Source organism: Coenobita brevimanus, chromosome 104, assembly GCF_032717465.1.
Source record: "Coenobita brevimanus isolate Jiangsu-jjx chromosome 104, ASM3271746v2, whole genome shotgun sequence".
Lineage (NCBI taxonomy): Eukaryota > Metazoa > Arthropoda > Malacostraca > Decapoda > Coenobitidae > Coenobita > Coenobita brevimanus.
In genome coordinates, this window is record NC_137057.1 from 49,116,026 (window position 1) to 49,131,217 (window position 15,192).

A 15,192-nucleotide genomic window follows, 5' to 3' on the forward strand; every position below is an offset into this window, starting at 1 on the left:
TCACATCCCTTTACATTAGGTTCAAACTCCCCGCCAACTTGAAAGTGGGCTGCTTGCTATAAAAAAAAAATCAGTCGTAAGTATGGATATTCAGTGAACAATGAAGTGAATAAAAATTTTTTGCATACTATATTTAGAAAGGTATGGTGTACTGACAATGACCTGCCAATGAAAAGCTCTTGAAGGTCACGACGGAAATCGAGCTCAACTTGTGATGTCCTGAGTGGCATCGTTCAAGTGGCGATTATCTTCAAGACAGCTGTGTTGCGTCATTATATTTTTTTTGTTCACTTAGTACAATAAAATATAGGCATTACATTAAAAATAATAAGTTTTCCTACGTTTGTTGCGTATATTAACAAACTTAACTCCAAATAATAACCGTGGTGTTTTGAGTGGCGCTGTCCGAGAAAGATTTCATAATGGCGTAATTCATTATTGTTTACATTTTCCTGGAGAGACACGGCACTGGATTGTTTACTATTTTTATGGTTGAAATATCTGCTAAAACCAAAACCAAAGACAACCATATAACCAGGGAACCTTGTGGAGTGCTCAGAGAACCTGTGATTGGTGAGGAACGGGGAGAAATACGATTAAAAATGATAAATCTGTGAGGCAGCCATAACTCGCAGTCCAAGTTGTGTGAGGCCGAGTCAAGCCTTTATCGTCATTTTTAACCCCGTGTGAGAACCAGCACCTACGGCAACATGTCTGCCTCCATAGAAATACCTCTGAGGGACAGTGATGAGGTGAGTAGGCTGATTATTCCTCTGAGTCCCGGGTTGTCTATCATTTTACTTTGGCATTTCCCGATGAGAATGTTTACGTTGCCTTTTAATACAGGAGAGTTTAGAGGGGTTATGTATGGCATTGATAAACCCCTTCAGCCCAGTGAGCCTTTCCTAAATTGTATGTAATTGTCTGTTAGCAGCAAATATAAACCAGCAAGGGCATCACCTGGCTCCAAAGGGTTAATGAACACACTGTAGTTTCATTTACCACGGTGTTGTCTATACCTGACCATTTTGCCTGTCAATAGTCAGAAAGCAGCCAATTAACTATACTGTTTTTACTCAGCTTGGACCATTTTTTTGTCCCCATGCATTTTATATATCATACCCAGAGAAAATAGCCAGTTGAAGTAGAGAACACAAATTAATGTAAACAAATACAAAAATGAACCCAAACAAAAACACAATTGATTTTTTTTTTTTTTTTTTTAGTAGGGAACAGTGTTGCAGGCATCTGGCTGTTGGTTCTTTCTTTCTTAAAAAAAAAAAAGAAAAAAAATGATGTCATGAAATTATACTGTACATGTAGCACAAATGCCGAGTGATGTGTTGTTTTGCAGGTGATTGAGTTGGACCTGTCACAGCTGCCCGAGGGAGAGGAGGTGTTGGGTATCCTCACCAACGAGAAGGTTCCACTCAACTACTGGGTCGACCTTTCTGTGAGTATTGTGTTTCTCGGATGTATGGTATAACTGGGTGACAGAGCGATGTGGAGGCGTTTTGTCTGCGGCCACCCTTTGCTGGAGTAGGGCATTGGGCTATAGATAGATAGATAGATGTTATAAATGGCTTTGGGGATTTTTTTTTAACGCCCATTACACATATATCCTCTTTAATGTTCTTGATGTAAACTGTGATGATATTAAAATGATATAAATAACATAAAGGAGTTAAGGTGAAATATAAAGATAAATCACAAAGGACGAATTGCTACAAAATTGTCTATGTCATCTAGAATAGTGCCCAATGGGGATGGTGGGAAATTATGTATGGTAGCCCTTTTTCCCACCAAACTTTATACTCCCCACTAATACTATAGCACCAAGCCAACCTCCCCTCAGATGTTATATAGCCCAACTTAATCCTCCCATTCAGACTCATCAACATCTAAATAATATGCAGAGTTGGGCAGGACTCTAAAATTTGCTCCTGAGTTCAAAGTTCACTAGTATTTTTGTATAAATCCACAGTGCAAATATAGCAGAAATACTGGGTGTGGCTGCTGTTGTTTTTTGCTTAACTTGGGTCTGTCTAACCAAGCAGGAGGGAAGGCTTGTAATATCATGTTCAGGTAGAGGTGTTGTATTGCTCTGTGACCTGTGCAGTGTAGTAAAATTATTGAATGGTACTGTTGTGTAGTAGAAATGTCATTTGATATTATTTTTCTGTCCACAGATTGAGTACTACAAACAAAAGAAGGAAGATGAGTTTGTTCGCATCCTTGAGGCATCCCGGACAGATGCCAACACCATGTACAGAGACTCGGAGAAGGACCAGGTGAGTTAATACATATGCACACACTATAGCCTAGGTGATGATGTTGATTATGATGATTGATGATATTGGTGGTGGTGGTGGTAATAATGATGATTGATAATGATAATGGTGGTGGGATGGTAATGGTGATGGTGATAATTATGATGATAATATTTTACAACAGATGCGGTCACTGGACACCCTGGCCGCCTACTATGTACAGAAGGCCAATAAGGAGAAAGACAAGAGTCTTAAAAAGGACCTTTTTCAGAAGGCCACATATCTGTACACTACGGCCGACAAGATCATTATGTACGACCAGGTTAGTGTGTAGCTTTGTTCTGTGGATTTACTGCTGCTGGAGTGGGATGCCTTCATGTGGTGGCACCAGTATACCCAGGATGATGGACTGCCTGGTTATACAAATGTCCCCCAGCTACCCTCCTACCCTTGGATCAAGTATAGATCTGCTTAAACCTGCAGTCCACCTAGGTCGTGTTGAAGATGAACCTGGCGGTGCATCTTCTACTGTACCCTTACTGGAAATAGATAAATGTCCCTCAACTCCCTTCCTATTCCCCCAAAGGAGGATGGTGGACTGCCCAGGAAGGCAACTTCAGCCTGCAGTCCACCAGGTTCATACTTCCGATGAACCTGGAGCTACAACTGTTATTACTGTAGTATCACTTCCGAAATTAGATTTTTGACAGCCTTTTTCTGCAAATTTTACAGTAGATTACAGTGTAATTAACTGTGTAGTAAAACTGCTGTTTCTGTTCAGAACCACCTGCTGGGCAAAGCATACTTCTGCCTGCTGGAGGGTGACAAGATGGAGCAGGCTGATGCCCAGTTCAACTTCGTGCTCAACCAGTCGGCCAACAATATACCCTCGCTGCTTGGAAAGGCCTGTATTGCATTTAACAAGAAGGTGAGTCTTCATAACTGAATGTATTTTTACAAAGAAGTGGTGATGATAATGATAAAGACTGATAGAAATGATGATGATGATGATGATGATGTGGTACTTTTCCTCAGGACTACCGTGGTGCGCTAACATTCTACAAGAAAGCCCTCCGTACAAACCCCAACTGCCCCGCTGCGGTGCGTCTGGGTATGGGCCACTGTTTTATGAAACTTGGTAATCAGGACAAGGCTCGGCTAGCGTTCGAGAGGGCCCTGGAGCTGGACGGACTGTGTGTGGGGGCACTGGTGGGGCTGGCGGTGCTGGAGCTTAATGAAAAAAAGCCAGAGAATATTAGACGTGGAGTTCAGATGCTGTCGAAGGCTTACAACATTGATGCAACAAACCCCATGGTCTTGAATCATTTGGGGAACCACTTCTTCTTTAAACAGGTAACTTTCAACTTTCTCAACACATACTTTTATGATTCTTTGAACTTATTTATTTATTTTTTTGATTGTTCTTGTTCCTATCACATAATATTATTTGAATGAGAGAGTTCAGTGAAAAGAAGCCAGAGAATATCAGATGTCCTCTCTAGAGCTTGACAGACTGTGTGTGGGAAGTTGGATTGGGATGCCTTCATGTGGTGGCACCAGTGTGACTTGACAGTAGAGCTTCTTGGTTATACAGATGTTCTTCAGTCCCCTCTGTATCCCCTACAAGGAGGATAGTGGACTGTGGAAGGTGGACATCTTAGTCTGCAGCCCACTGGATTCATGTTTAGATAAACCTGGGATTGTGGCTACCGCTGTTACTGCTACAGTTCCTGCCTGTACGTTGCTAACTTTTACTTCATTCTCTCACAGGATTTCCAAAAAGTTCAGCACCTGGGCCTCCACGCATTCCACAACACCGAGAATGAGTCCATGCGTGCTGAGTCCTGCTACCAGATGGCCCGTGCCTTCCATGTACAGGAGGACTATTCACAAGCCTTCCAGTACTATTACCAAGCCACACAGTATGCTGCCTCGACCTTCGTACTGCCCCATTATGGTCTTGGGCAGATGTATATTAACCGAGGCGATACCGAGAATGTGAGTACTGTACTTGATAAGGCATCTGGCTGTAAATAGATAGAAGCACTTGATTCTTATATCTGTCTGAATATTGGTGTGGCTAATATGATTCGTTATGTGCAGTATGATTATCAAGCCACACATAATACACTGCACCTTCATTCGTACTGCCCCGTCATGGTCTTGGACAAGATGTATAGTAATTGCCACAGTTTTCTCTCTTTATCCTGCAGTTCACTAGATTCATATTTAAATAAGCCTGGGGCCAAAACAAGAGGAACAGTAATTTTTCCTGTAAAGATGGTTTGAGTGAAGTTTATTATTGATGATTGTATAAAGTGAAAATCATTGAGAAGCATTGTGGTGTTGTTGTAGATGTGCTTGAAAGGATTAGAAGTATCTTGAGATAGTTTAGGCATATGAAGTTAATGGAGAATAAGAGACCTACTAGGCAAGTGTATGTGAGGTAAGTGGGATGGTGAGACCAAGGATGATAAGGAGGGATGGGGTAAAGAGGTATATGAGAGAGGGTTGTGTGAGTTTTGGAGAGGACAGCCTGATGGCTGAGTACAATGTGACATTAATGTGATTTGTTTGTGGTCACACCCTCCAGAATTAAGGCATTTGGACATTGGATATGCACATAGAATTGTGACTAATATGTTCAAAGAATGCAGTAAGATAGACTGCCAAAGAAAATCTCTAATGATTTACCTCATCCCTGCAGTATTGGTAATTTGTTTTGTATTACAGGCAGCGCAGTGTTTTGAGAAGGTGTTGAAGGCCCAGCCAGGGAACTACGAGACAATGAAGATCCTGGGCTCACTGTATGCCGGATCCACCTCACAGAGCAAACGTGACCTGGCTAAACAGCATCTCAAGAAGGTAAGTTTGATTCTTATGGATATATATATATACAGCTGGGACAAAAATTTACCAACCTTGTCACTGTGTCTACTTTGTCCTTAGAGGTCGTCCATCATGTTATTCCCTGTCGTATTGTATCACAGAAAAATGTGTTTGGGCAGAGAAACATACCAGGCCTCCCTCACGCTAGAAATATTAGCCAGCAGAGGAGAGTGTCAAGTGGAAGAGCTGATATATTAGAGGCAGACCTTATATGGTGTAAAAGAAGTGAGTGGAGCAGTATATTGTGAAAGAGAGGGAAAAGGTAGGAAAGTGTGTGAGAAAGTAAAAGAGATGTGTGAGGATAGGGTAGCCTGGAGGTGTTTTTGGCACAGCCGTCCACTGTTCGAGAGTTCCCAGGAGAAGGCAAGGCATAAGGGATGATGATGATTATGATAATTTCCCACAGGTTACAGAGCAGAGCGGTACTGTGAGAATGTAGAGGCATGGATAGAGTTAGATGATGATGATTTTCCATAGGTTACAGAGCAGTACAGTGAGGATGTGGAGGCGTGGATAGAGTTGGCACAGATCCTGGAGGGCAGTGATCTCCAAGGGTCGCTGGCTGCATATCACAAGGCCACCAAGCTGCTTCAGGATCTCGTACAGATGGACATACCACCAGAGATACTCAATAACATCGCTGCTCTGCACTTCAGGTGGGGGCGGCACAACTCTGCTATAGGCATTTCTCAATGATCATTTTCTCTCTCTCAGCTCAGTTATATCAGTGCACCACATGAAAGCATCCCTCTGCAGCACCCATCTGATACTGTAAAATGAGATAACAGACACATTAGTTTTAATTACAGATAGCAGTAGAGTTTAGAGAGTGTTGTATTTTCCCTAATTGACATAAGAACAGAAGCCGACGCACAAAAAAGTGACTAATAGCAAGAACTTCCCACAGGCTGGGTAACTACGAGGAGGCACAAAAGTATTTTAATGAGGCATGGGAGCGGTGTGAGTCGGAGCGAGAACAGGATCTTCAGTATTATTCGTCCATCTCCGTCACCATCAAGTATAACACGGGTCGACTACATGAGATGTTCTGCCAGTATGACAAGGCTGAGAAGCTGTATAAGGAGATTCTGCAGGACCATCCCAACTATGTGGATTGTGAGTCTTTGGTACACTGGTTACTGTTACCATTTACCACCACATGAAATTGCCGATGAACCCACACATGGTAGCATTGTGCACCGTGGGTGGAGCTGAGTTACTGTGGCGTCCACCCAGAGGCCAAACCTCCTCATGTTTTCCTGCATCTTGCTGTGAGGAAGGACCCTGATCCAACCTTAGTGTGGTATTGTTTACCATAAGGGGGTGCCAGTTCCCTGCATGGTGTATTTACTGTACTGTACCTGTAGGACGGCCCTACAGAAGCTGTTGCTTACTTGTGGTTGATGGGTCTGCTTGAACAGACTGACTGGGGTTAAACAAGAACAAAAATTGTTTACCAGAAGTTTTTCCTTTAGTTTATGAACCAAACGTACATCACTCTTGGTCTGTGTGTGTGTTTACTTATTGACACCTGTCTATCATTTTAACTGTTCATCACTTCATCTGTCTGTATCTCCACTGAAATACAAACAGGTTACCTCCGACTGGGGTGCATGGCAAGGGACCGAGGTCAGATTTACGATGCCTCGGATTGGTACAAGGAGGCACTCAGGATGAACAATGAACACCCCGACGCATGGTCACTCATGGGTAACCTCCACCTGGCCAAGAATGAGTGGGGACCCGGCCAGAAGAAGTTTGAACGTATATTGAAGGTCAGTTTTGTTTTTTTGTTGTTGCTGTAGCTTCTACCTGGCCAAGAATTGAGTGGGGGCCTGGGCAGAAGTTTGAATGCATCCTAAAGCTTACCTTCACATGTCACCAGTTCAGTGCAAATACCCACTCAGTTTTGAATTCGTTACATAGTCTGCTAGGGTGGCTAGGTCCATAATTTCAGAAGTTTGAATGACTGTGTGAATGAGTGATTAAACAAAAAACACTTTAATGTCTTGAAGGTCTCTTGAGGGTTGTAGTTCTTGCTGTGGTCCCAGACTCCTTTGAACTGAATCTAGTGGACTGCAGGCTGAAATTGCCATTCTTCAGCAGACTACCATCCTTTGGAGAGATAGGAAAGGAGATCAGTGATGTGTGTATAATCAGGCAGCAGTGCCACCCAGTCATATTGGTGACACCCTATGAAGTCCCACTCTAGCATATGATGATGATGATGATGATTAAATAACTAGTTGTGGTAATAATAATAATAATAATAATACCCTTGTAATAATAATAATAATAATAATAATAATGTTGTTGATGATGATGATAATATAACTCAACACACAATCTGTTCCACCTCAGAACCCCAGTACCACAACCGACTCCTATTCCCTCATCGCGCTTGGCAATGTTTGGCTGACCACCCTGCACCAGCCCAACCGAGACAAGGAGAAGGAGAGTAAACACCAAGACCGCGCCCTGGCCATGTACAAGACAGTTCTACGTGGTGACCCTCGCAGCATATGGGCTGCTAATGGCATAGGTTGGTGGCAGGCTGAGAATGTGCAGGCTAGGAAGTGCTCTTAGTAGTAGTAGTAGTAATAGTAGTGGTAGTGGTAATAATGGACAGCTAATGGCATAGTTAGATGGCAGACTGGAAGTACTCTCATTAGTAGTAGTAGTGCCATAAGGGCTGCTAATGGTATAGGTAAGTGGCAGGCTAGGAGTACAGTATAGAGGCCTGGAATTGCCTGTGGGTGGAGCCAGGATTCTGGGGGCTTGAATAGTGAATAAAAGAGAGTGTGGCCTATTCAGATGGGCAGCTTTTTGGTTAGTTTCTTCTCTCAATTTTTTACTTGCTCTTTGGACCCTATTTCACCTCATCCGTAAAAGGTCTGAAGAATGATGATGACGATTGATATGTTTTCCAGATGCTAATACAGTTGTCAACCTCTGTTACAGGTGCGGTGTTGGCCCACAAGGGTTACATCAACGAGGCGCGTGACATCTTTGCTCAGGTGCGTGAGGCCACGGCTGACTTCAGTGACGTGTGGATGAACATCGCACACATATATGTTGAACAGAAGCAGTACATCAATGCAATACAAATGGTTAGTGGTATCCTTGAGATTCATATATACTTGCCAGGAATGATAAGACAGTGTTGGGTAGAGGCATTGTGGTATAGAAGAGAGTGGAGTGGTATATTGGCCAAAAGATGAGGATGAGGAGTGTTTGAAAGAGAGAGAGAAGTTTGTGAGGTTGGAGAAAAAGGTTGAGATGATACTGATGATGGATTTGCTGCATATACAACTGTGATGATAGTGATGATGACGGTGAAGACAATTATGACGATAATAATGATGGTGGCGATTATTATGTTTCAGTACGAGAACTGCCAGAAGAAGTTTTTCAAGTACCCAAACGTGGAGGTGTTGGGCTACCTGGCTCGGGCGTACTTCAAGGCTTCAAAACTCAAGGAGGCAAAATATACCCTACTAAAGGTACTGTGGTAGTTGTGATCTTACTGTTCTTTTCTACTCTAGCTGTAATGTTTGGTATATGTTGTTCCTATTTAGAGTTGTTTTCATTACTGTTATTAGCTGTTGATGGATTAATTCCTGCAATATTTTTATCTTACTCTGCCCTACCCTACCCTACCCTACCCTGCCCTGCCCTACTGTACCTTACCTTATTTTACCTGCCCTACCTTGCCGTCCCCTGCTCTGTTTTCTCCATGCATGTTTTTTCTCTCTTCTTCCCCCCCATTCCCTTCCCATCCTTACAAATTAATGAAGTTAGAAGGATGATGATGATGATGGTGATTATTAATACCAGAATATTGTCGTGACCTTCCCACAGGCACGTCACGTGGCGCCACACGACACAGTAATCCTATACAACCTGGCCCTGGTGCTGCAGCGACTGGCCATGCAGGTTCTCCGGGATGAAAAGTCACTTCTTAAGACTGTACTGGCGGCTGTACATGAGCTGACCCTGGCACAGAAGTATGATTGACTATTATTATTGTTCTATTAGTAGTAGTAGTAGTAGTACAGTTGACTTACTTTTTTTTTTTTTTTTTTTTTTTTGTTAAGCTGTTCATTGCTACACCTTTTGATGGTCAGAAGCTGTAGATTACAGCAAAAATTTCTGTTGGTTAACTAAAGTTTGTGATGGTATCTAGCTGTTGTTTATTTGTTTGTATGTGCCTCTATTCAGTCAGTGTATGTGCATTCATGTATGTCTGTATGTGTGGATACATATCTGCATGTATGTCTGTGCATATGTGTGTGCATGTGTGTCAGTCATATATGGTACTGTCAGTATACATGCATTCCTTCTGTACTTCTGCTTGTAGGTACTTCCAACACCTAAGTGTCAATGGAGACCGCCTGAAGTACGACCTTGGAGCAGCAGCAGCAGAGGCCAGTCAGTGCCGGGACCTTCTCTCGCAGGCACAGTACCATGTGGCTCGTGCCAGACGCCAGGACGACGAGGAAAAGGCACTGAGACGCAAGCAGGACCAGGAGCGGCAGGCACTGAAGCAGAAGGTGGTGGAGGAGAGGCTCAAGTTGGAGGAGCGGCGCAGGCAGATGATGGAGGAGAAGGTGAGTGCTGGAGGCAGAGGAGGCAATTTTTGTTGTGGTGGGAGAGGTGTTTTTTTTTGGTGAAGAAGGTTCTGGAGGGATTTGTTTCGTGGAGATGATTGTGTGTTTTTTTTTTTTATAACCACACAAAGGAGTAAAAAAGGCATATGTATATTGTATGTGTTTATATCCTCTCCTTATGGTCATTTTTATCATCAGTAGAAGTAATGAGGAAGTGAAAATAAAAAAGTGCATGTTTCTCTTGTGTTTGTGTTATTGCACTGTCCCTCAGGTGAAGGCTTGAGAGGAGTGTAAGGTAAAAATGGAAAACATGCTGGCGATAAATAAACATATGCACAGAAGGATACAGCCATTTCTTATTGACAGAACTGGTACTGGCATGGGGGTAAAAATTGATAGGTCCATTTTATTACTCTGTTTCTTATGTTTTTTTAATTGTTTTTTAGAGACACTGGAGTACAAAATAAATAGATAAATAAATTTCTTTTCCTTTAGAGTTCAAGATGATGATGATGATATAGTGATTCCCTTTTTTTTATTTGTCATTCCTGCCCTCACATTCATCTGTGCCCCATAGATGAAAGCTCGAGAGGAGTATAAGGAGAAGATGAAGAACGCGTTGGTCATAACGGAACCGGTTGAACCAGTACGAAAGGGCGGACGAGGACGCAAGAGAGAGGCGGAGATCCTGTCTGATGGTTCCAGCGGACCGGACGATCGGAATGGTGAACCTCGGCCCAAGAAGGCCAGGGGGCGCAAGAGGAAGGAGGGCACTGGGTGAGTTAAGAATAGCGGTTTAAATTTAGTGAGTGGTTGGGATTTATTAATAGACCAAAAAAGACCTGGAGATGCAAGATGAAGGCAAACACTGAGTGAGTGGTATTAAAGAGAATTGCTAAAGAGATAGATATATAGATAGATAGACTGAAAGAGAAAGAGTGTGTACCTGCAGGAGTAGGGGTTTAAATGTAGAGGGTGGTTGGGATTTTTTCAATAGACCAAAAAAGACCTGGGGATGCAAGAAGGCAAACACTGAATGAGTGGCATTAAAGAGAATTGATAAAGAGATAGATGTGTACAGTAGATAGATAGACTGAAAGAGAGAGTGTGTGTACCTGCATGTGTGTGTTTGTGTTTGTACGTTTTTAAAAAATCATACATGAGTACCAGTGCACATACATACCTAATGACCTCATTCACCCCCACAGGAGAAAACGCGGGAGGCAGAATCGCGGAGGGAGCGACGATGAAGAGGGAGGCGGTGGAGGCAGGCGGCGCGGAGGCAGGGGAGGTCCACGAGGCCGAAAGAAGAAGTCCTCGGAGGACGGACTCACGGCCAAGCAGAAGGGCCGCATCGTGTCCAAGGCCCTCGTGTCCGATTCATCCTCCGACTCCGATGACGACAGACTCAAAATTGCCGAGGAGACTGGCGGGGGAGGAGGCAAGAGACGCAGGGTTATGTCCGACTCTGGGTCAAACGCCTCCAGGTCCAGGTCCAGGTCCGGGTCCGGGTCTCGGTCCAGGTCCAGGTCTGGCTCGCGTAAAGGGTCCAGGTCTGGTTCGGGGTCCAGGTCCAGGTCCAGGTCTGGCTCCAGGTCCAGGTCCGGATCCAGGTCCAGGTCTCGAAGCCGCAGTGGATCAAGGAGAAGTGGATCTGGTTCAAGGTCAAGGTCCAGGTCAAGGTCCAGGTCCAGGTCCAGGTCCAGGTCCAGGTCCAGGTCTGGGTCCAGGTCTAAGTCCAGGTCCAGGTCCAGGTCTAAGTCCAGGTCCAGGTCCAGGTCTAAGTCCAGGTCCAGGTCCAGGTCCAGGTCCAGGTCTAAGTCCAGGTCCAGAAGCGGCTCTCGCTCTGCTAGCCGGTCCCCTGCCAGGTCTCGCTCCGGCTCCAGATCCAAATCCAGATCAAGGTCCAGATCAGGCTCACCGAGGTCACGATCTGGGTCTCCCAGGTCCAGGTCTGGGTCAAGGTCACCGGCCCGGTCCAAATCCGGGTCAGCAAGATCACGGTCCGGGTCACCAAGGTCAGGGTCGGGGTCAGACAGGGGCGGGGGTAGTGACAGTGAGTAGTGTGGCTATTATCCTTTCACCTCAACTTGACCCAGGTTTTCATCATTCTGTATACAGTACTCTTTTTACTTTAGCTTGGCCAAAAATTCCCATTCCTTCATCTTGAATGATGAATTGTTAGAATAGATTGACACTAGATTATGATGCTAGTCACAAAAAAATGTGATGGAAAGCATGTAGAGTGGTAGCACTGTTTCTCTGCCACAAAGCTAAATGACATAAACGGCAAAAAGTTGAAACTCTGGACCAAGTTAGAGTTAAAAGAGTACAGTTTGTCTCACTTACCTCTTTGCCAAGAAAAGGCATTGGTTTTGGTACAGCAGTGCATCCTGTCCATAACACTGTGACTAGCATCATATTCCAGTACCAGTTTATTGTAACATATCAGCATTCAAGATGGAAAGATGGCATATTTAGGCCATGTTAAAGTGAAAAGAGCGTAGATCCCAGGTACTGTTATGTTGGTTAATAATGATGGTTGTTGATATCATCAAAGATCATATTAAAATTAAAGCATGTAGATGTGGACAACCCTCAGATTATTTACTATAATTTTTGAAGTATGGGACAATGATAGAACATGTTGGACTTTTCTGTTTTGTTACTGACTGCACTCTGCAATATGGGATGCAAGCTGATCACATCTCATAATTGCAGGTGTTTTATAAGTGACTGTCAAAGTTTAGAGCCTTGCTAGCAGTTTTGTGCTCTTAATTTAATAGTACAGACCTAAGTCCATATTTAATGATGATGAGTTTCAGAATATGACAGCTTTTCCATATAATATCAACATTATTATCTGTAGCAGTAGAACTTTACTTGGCATTATTTCTTTAGCCACACATCCATTACTCTCAGCCAGGAAGCATTCAGTACATAGAGTCAAAATCTAAGCAGAGACTTATGCTGTTACAAACCCCATTACACATCGTAGAGTTCATTTTCCAACTGTTGGGAAGTAATTATCTGGTTTTGGCACTTGGTTTAGCTTTCAGTCCATGGAAAACATCAGCTTTACTATGGCCAATGTCAATGTGGGGATTTATTAAGAGGAAGCATGGAGTAATTTGATATGCATTGTAAATTGGTGAAAAGTAGTAAATATAGGCAATCCTCATCACAGGTGAGGTATGTACCTTTGAAATATCACAACTTTCTTCATACAGTTGGCACTGAAAATTGAGGGATGTTAATAAATTGGAAATATACTTAGGAATGGAATTTTTATGGGTTGGGGTAGTGATAGTAGTGTAGGGATGATAAATACTTGTTCATGGATGTTAAATTAGCAACACCAGACTACTGTATCTAATTCAGCTTAGGAAGGGTGTCTGTCTGTGGCAGTATGAAATGCATTTACAATGTAATAGAAAAATCATTGCTGTTATTATCCACGTCTGAAAATCTGTGTGAATTGCACTGTGAAGAAAAATAACAGTCATCATACACGTGTTTCCTATGTGTCGACAAGTGGGTTGGCAGAGGTTTGGTATCCCTTCCAGTAAAACCACTAACTCGGAGACAAACAGCCACCCTCTATGGGATTATGGCGTCTGGCTGTAGATAGATACATAGATCGAAGCCTCTTTTTCCCCACCTAAGGATGGGGTGAGGTGGGGACCAGAGGGCAAGACAAATAGAGTAATTGATAGGATAAACTAACCAGAAATAAACATATAAAATGAGGTATGTGAAGATGCCAGAGGTAGATTCAGGATTCCAGGGTCATGAATGGTGAGTGAATGAGTGTGTGGCTCATGTTAGTGGACATGTTGGTAGTTCTCCCTCTGTTGTGTTTTGTCTCCCTTCTTTCTGGACCCAACCTCACCTGATCATTATATGGGAAAAAGAAAAGTTGATTGATTATGATGATGATGGACAGGCTTCTCATGTTGAACGGTTAATTAAGGCTGTATTTAACCTTTACCATCAAAGTCTCCTAAGCTGAATAGAAGTACAGTATCAAAGTTTGTCAAGAATAAAGAAATAAAGACATGCCCTTGACTTAGTGTATTAATTTCATGATCATTTCTGTAATTGTGTCCTTGAAGAGTTACATGGCATTATTTGTTTTTAGTAATTATTGTATTTATTATTTAGAGGCATGTAAGGCTGGTCACCGGCTCCCAACGCTCCTGTGGGGGAAACAAAACAGTCCTTAATTATCAAATCGGGTCGAAACTGTTACTGTACTTTGTGGTCGGTGTTGTAAACATTCTTAATGATGCATAAGATTACTTGTATAATATTTATCTTCTCTCATACAACTTCCAAACACTTCAGATTCAAATAATAATTAATTTTAAAGTGACCGGTAATCTGTAAAAAAAAAATAAAGATTTATGGAGACTTTGTTTTTCCCGTACTTGTTTAGGATTCTTTGTAAATGCGGCGTCAGTTATCTCGGTAGTGGCGGCGTGGGTATCGTTTCTTGGCGTTATCAATAATTTACGTGATTTAACACCAATTTACGGCACTATTGCATCAGGAAACATCATTCTGATACTTCTGCCCCTAGCGACTGGAGGAATTAATAGGTAAGTCATCGAAAATGTATAAATTCAGATATAATGACTTAGGCGATTTTATACCCGCGTTTGCAGTGGCAGGGACTGGCATTTTTCTGTATATTAATCGTAATTTAGCACTTTTTATGTATGTTATTATCCCTCGTATGACTCTATACATTTTATTCTCTCAGGCATCGAATATTTCCTTTGTGAGTAGAGTTAAAGGAAAGAAAACGATATGTTATCCGGTGCCCAGTCTGACCTCTCATGTTTATCTTTTATCTGTACGAGATTTCGTAAACAATGGATATGACAATGAATCGTATTTCTGCTGACTTAGAAGACGTTGTAGCGCCCTTATGATTATCATTATTATTATTATTATTATTATTATTAGCATTAAATACCAGCGCAAACACTCGGGAACGTTGTCGCTGAAGGCTACATAATTATTTATGAGCAAAGGGATACATTGATGCATACATGGAACAAATCATCATACTGAATGCAGTTACACAGTAAGAAATACGATACTCTGACAGAAAAAGTTAACAAATACAACGGAAGAACATACATTCCTGTAGCACATAGGCTTTTGCAAGAGCATGTTCAAAATAAATGCACGTACGGACATGCATACACATGTACACATGCATATACACATGTGAAGATACATATACACATGTGCATGCACAGATATATACGTACATGTATATAATAGTCATAGACAGTTATATAGAGATTACTTCTTCATTAGCTAAACATTGTCAGTACCATATTCTATGATGACAAAACCATAGAAAACTGCATTTATATGGTACTCTAATGTATTTATTCCATAATAATACA

The 15,192-nt window shown here is 42.4% G+C and overlaps 1 protein-coding gene across 1 annotated transcript; it reads left to right on the forward strand.

The window, feature by feature from the left end:
- Positions 1-452: 452 nt before the first annotated feature.
- Ctr9 (RNA polymerase-associated protein Ctr9) lies at positions 453-11,957 on the forward strand. Its single transcript, XM_080285103.1, has 18 exons — positions 453-752; positions 1,355-1,453; positions 2,190-2,291; positions 2,455-2,592; positions 3,052-3,198; positions 3,306-3,623; positions 4,041-4,268; positions 5,004-5,135; positions 5,637-5,815; positions 6,067-6,275; positions 6,753-6,934; positions 7,521-7,701; positions 8,121-8,269; positions 8,546-8,662; positions 9,021-9,166; positions 9,520-9,769; positions 10,347-10,546; positions 10,978-11,957. Exons 1-18 carry the CDS (start codon positions 711-713, stop codon positions 11,831-11,833), a joined length of 3,675 nt encoding a protein of 1,224 aa, XP_080141229.1. The 5' UTR covers positions 453-710; the 3' UTR covers positions 11,834-11,957.
- Positions 11,958-15,192: the final 3,235 nt, after the last annotated feature.

Coding starts and splice junctions, on each gene's coding strand:
- Ctr9 (XM_080285103.1), top strand. CDS start 711: ATGTCTGCCTCCATAGAAATACCTCTGAGGGACAGTGATGAG. Junction 2,593..3,051: donor AGATCATTATGTACGACCAG/GTTAGTGTGTAG, acceptor GTTTCTGTTCAG/AACCACCTGCTGGGCAAAGC. Junction 10,547..10,977: donor AAGAGGAAGGAGGGCACTGG/GTGAGTTAAGAA, acceptor TCACCCCCACAG/GAGAAAACGCGGGAGGCAGA.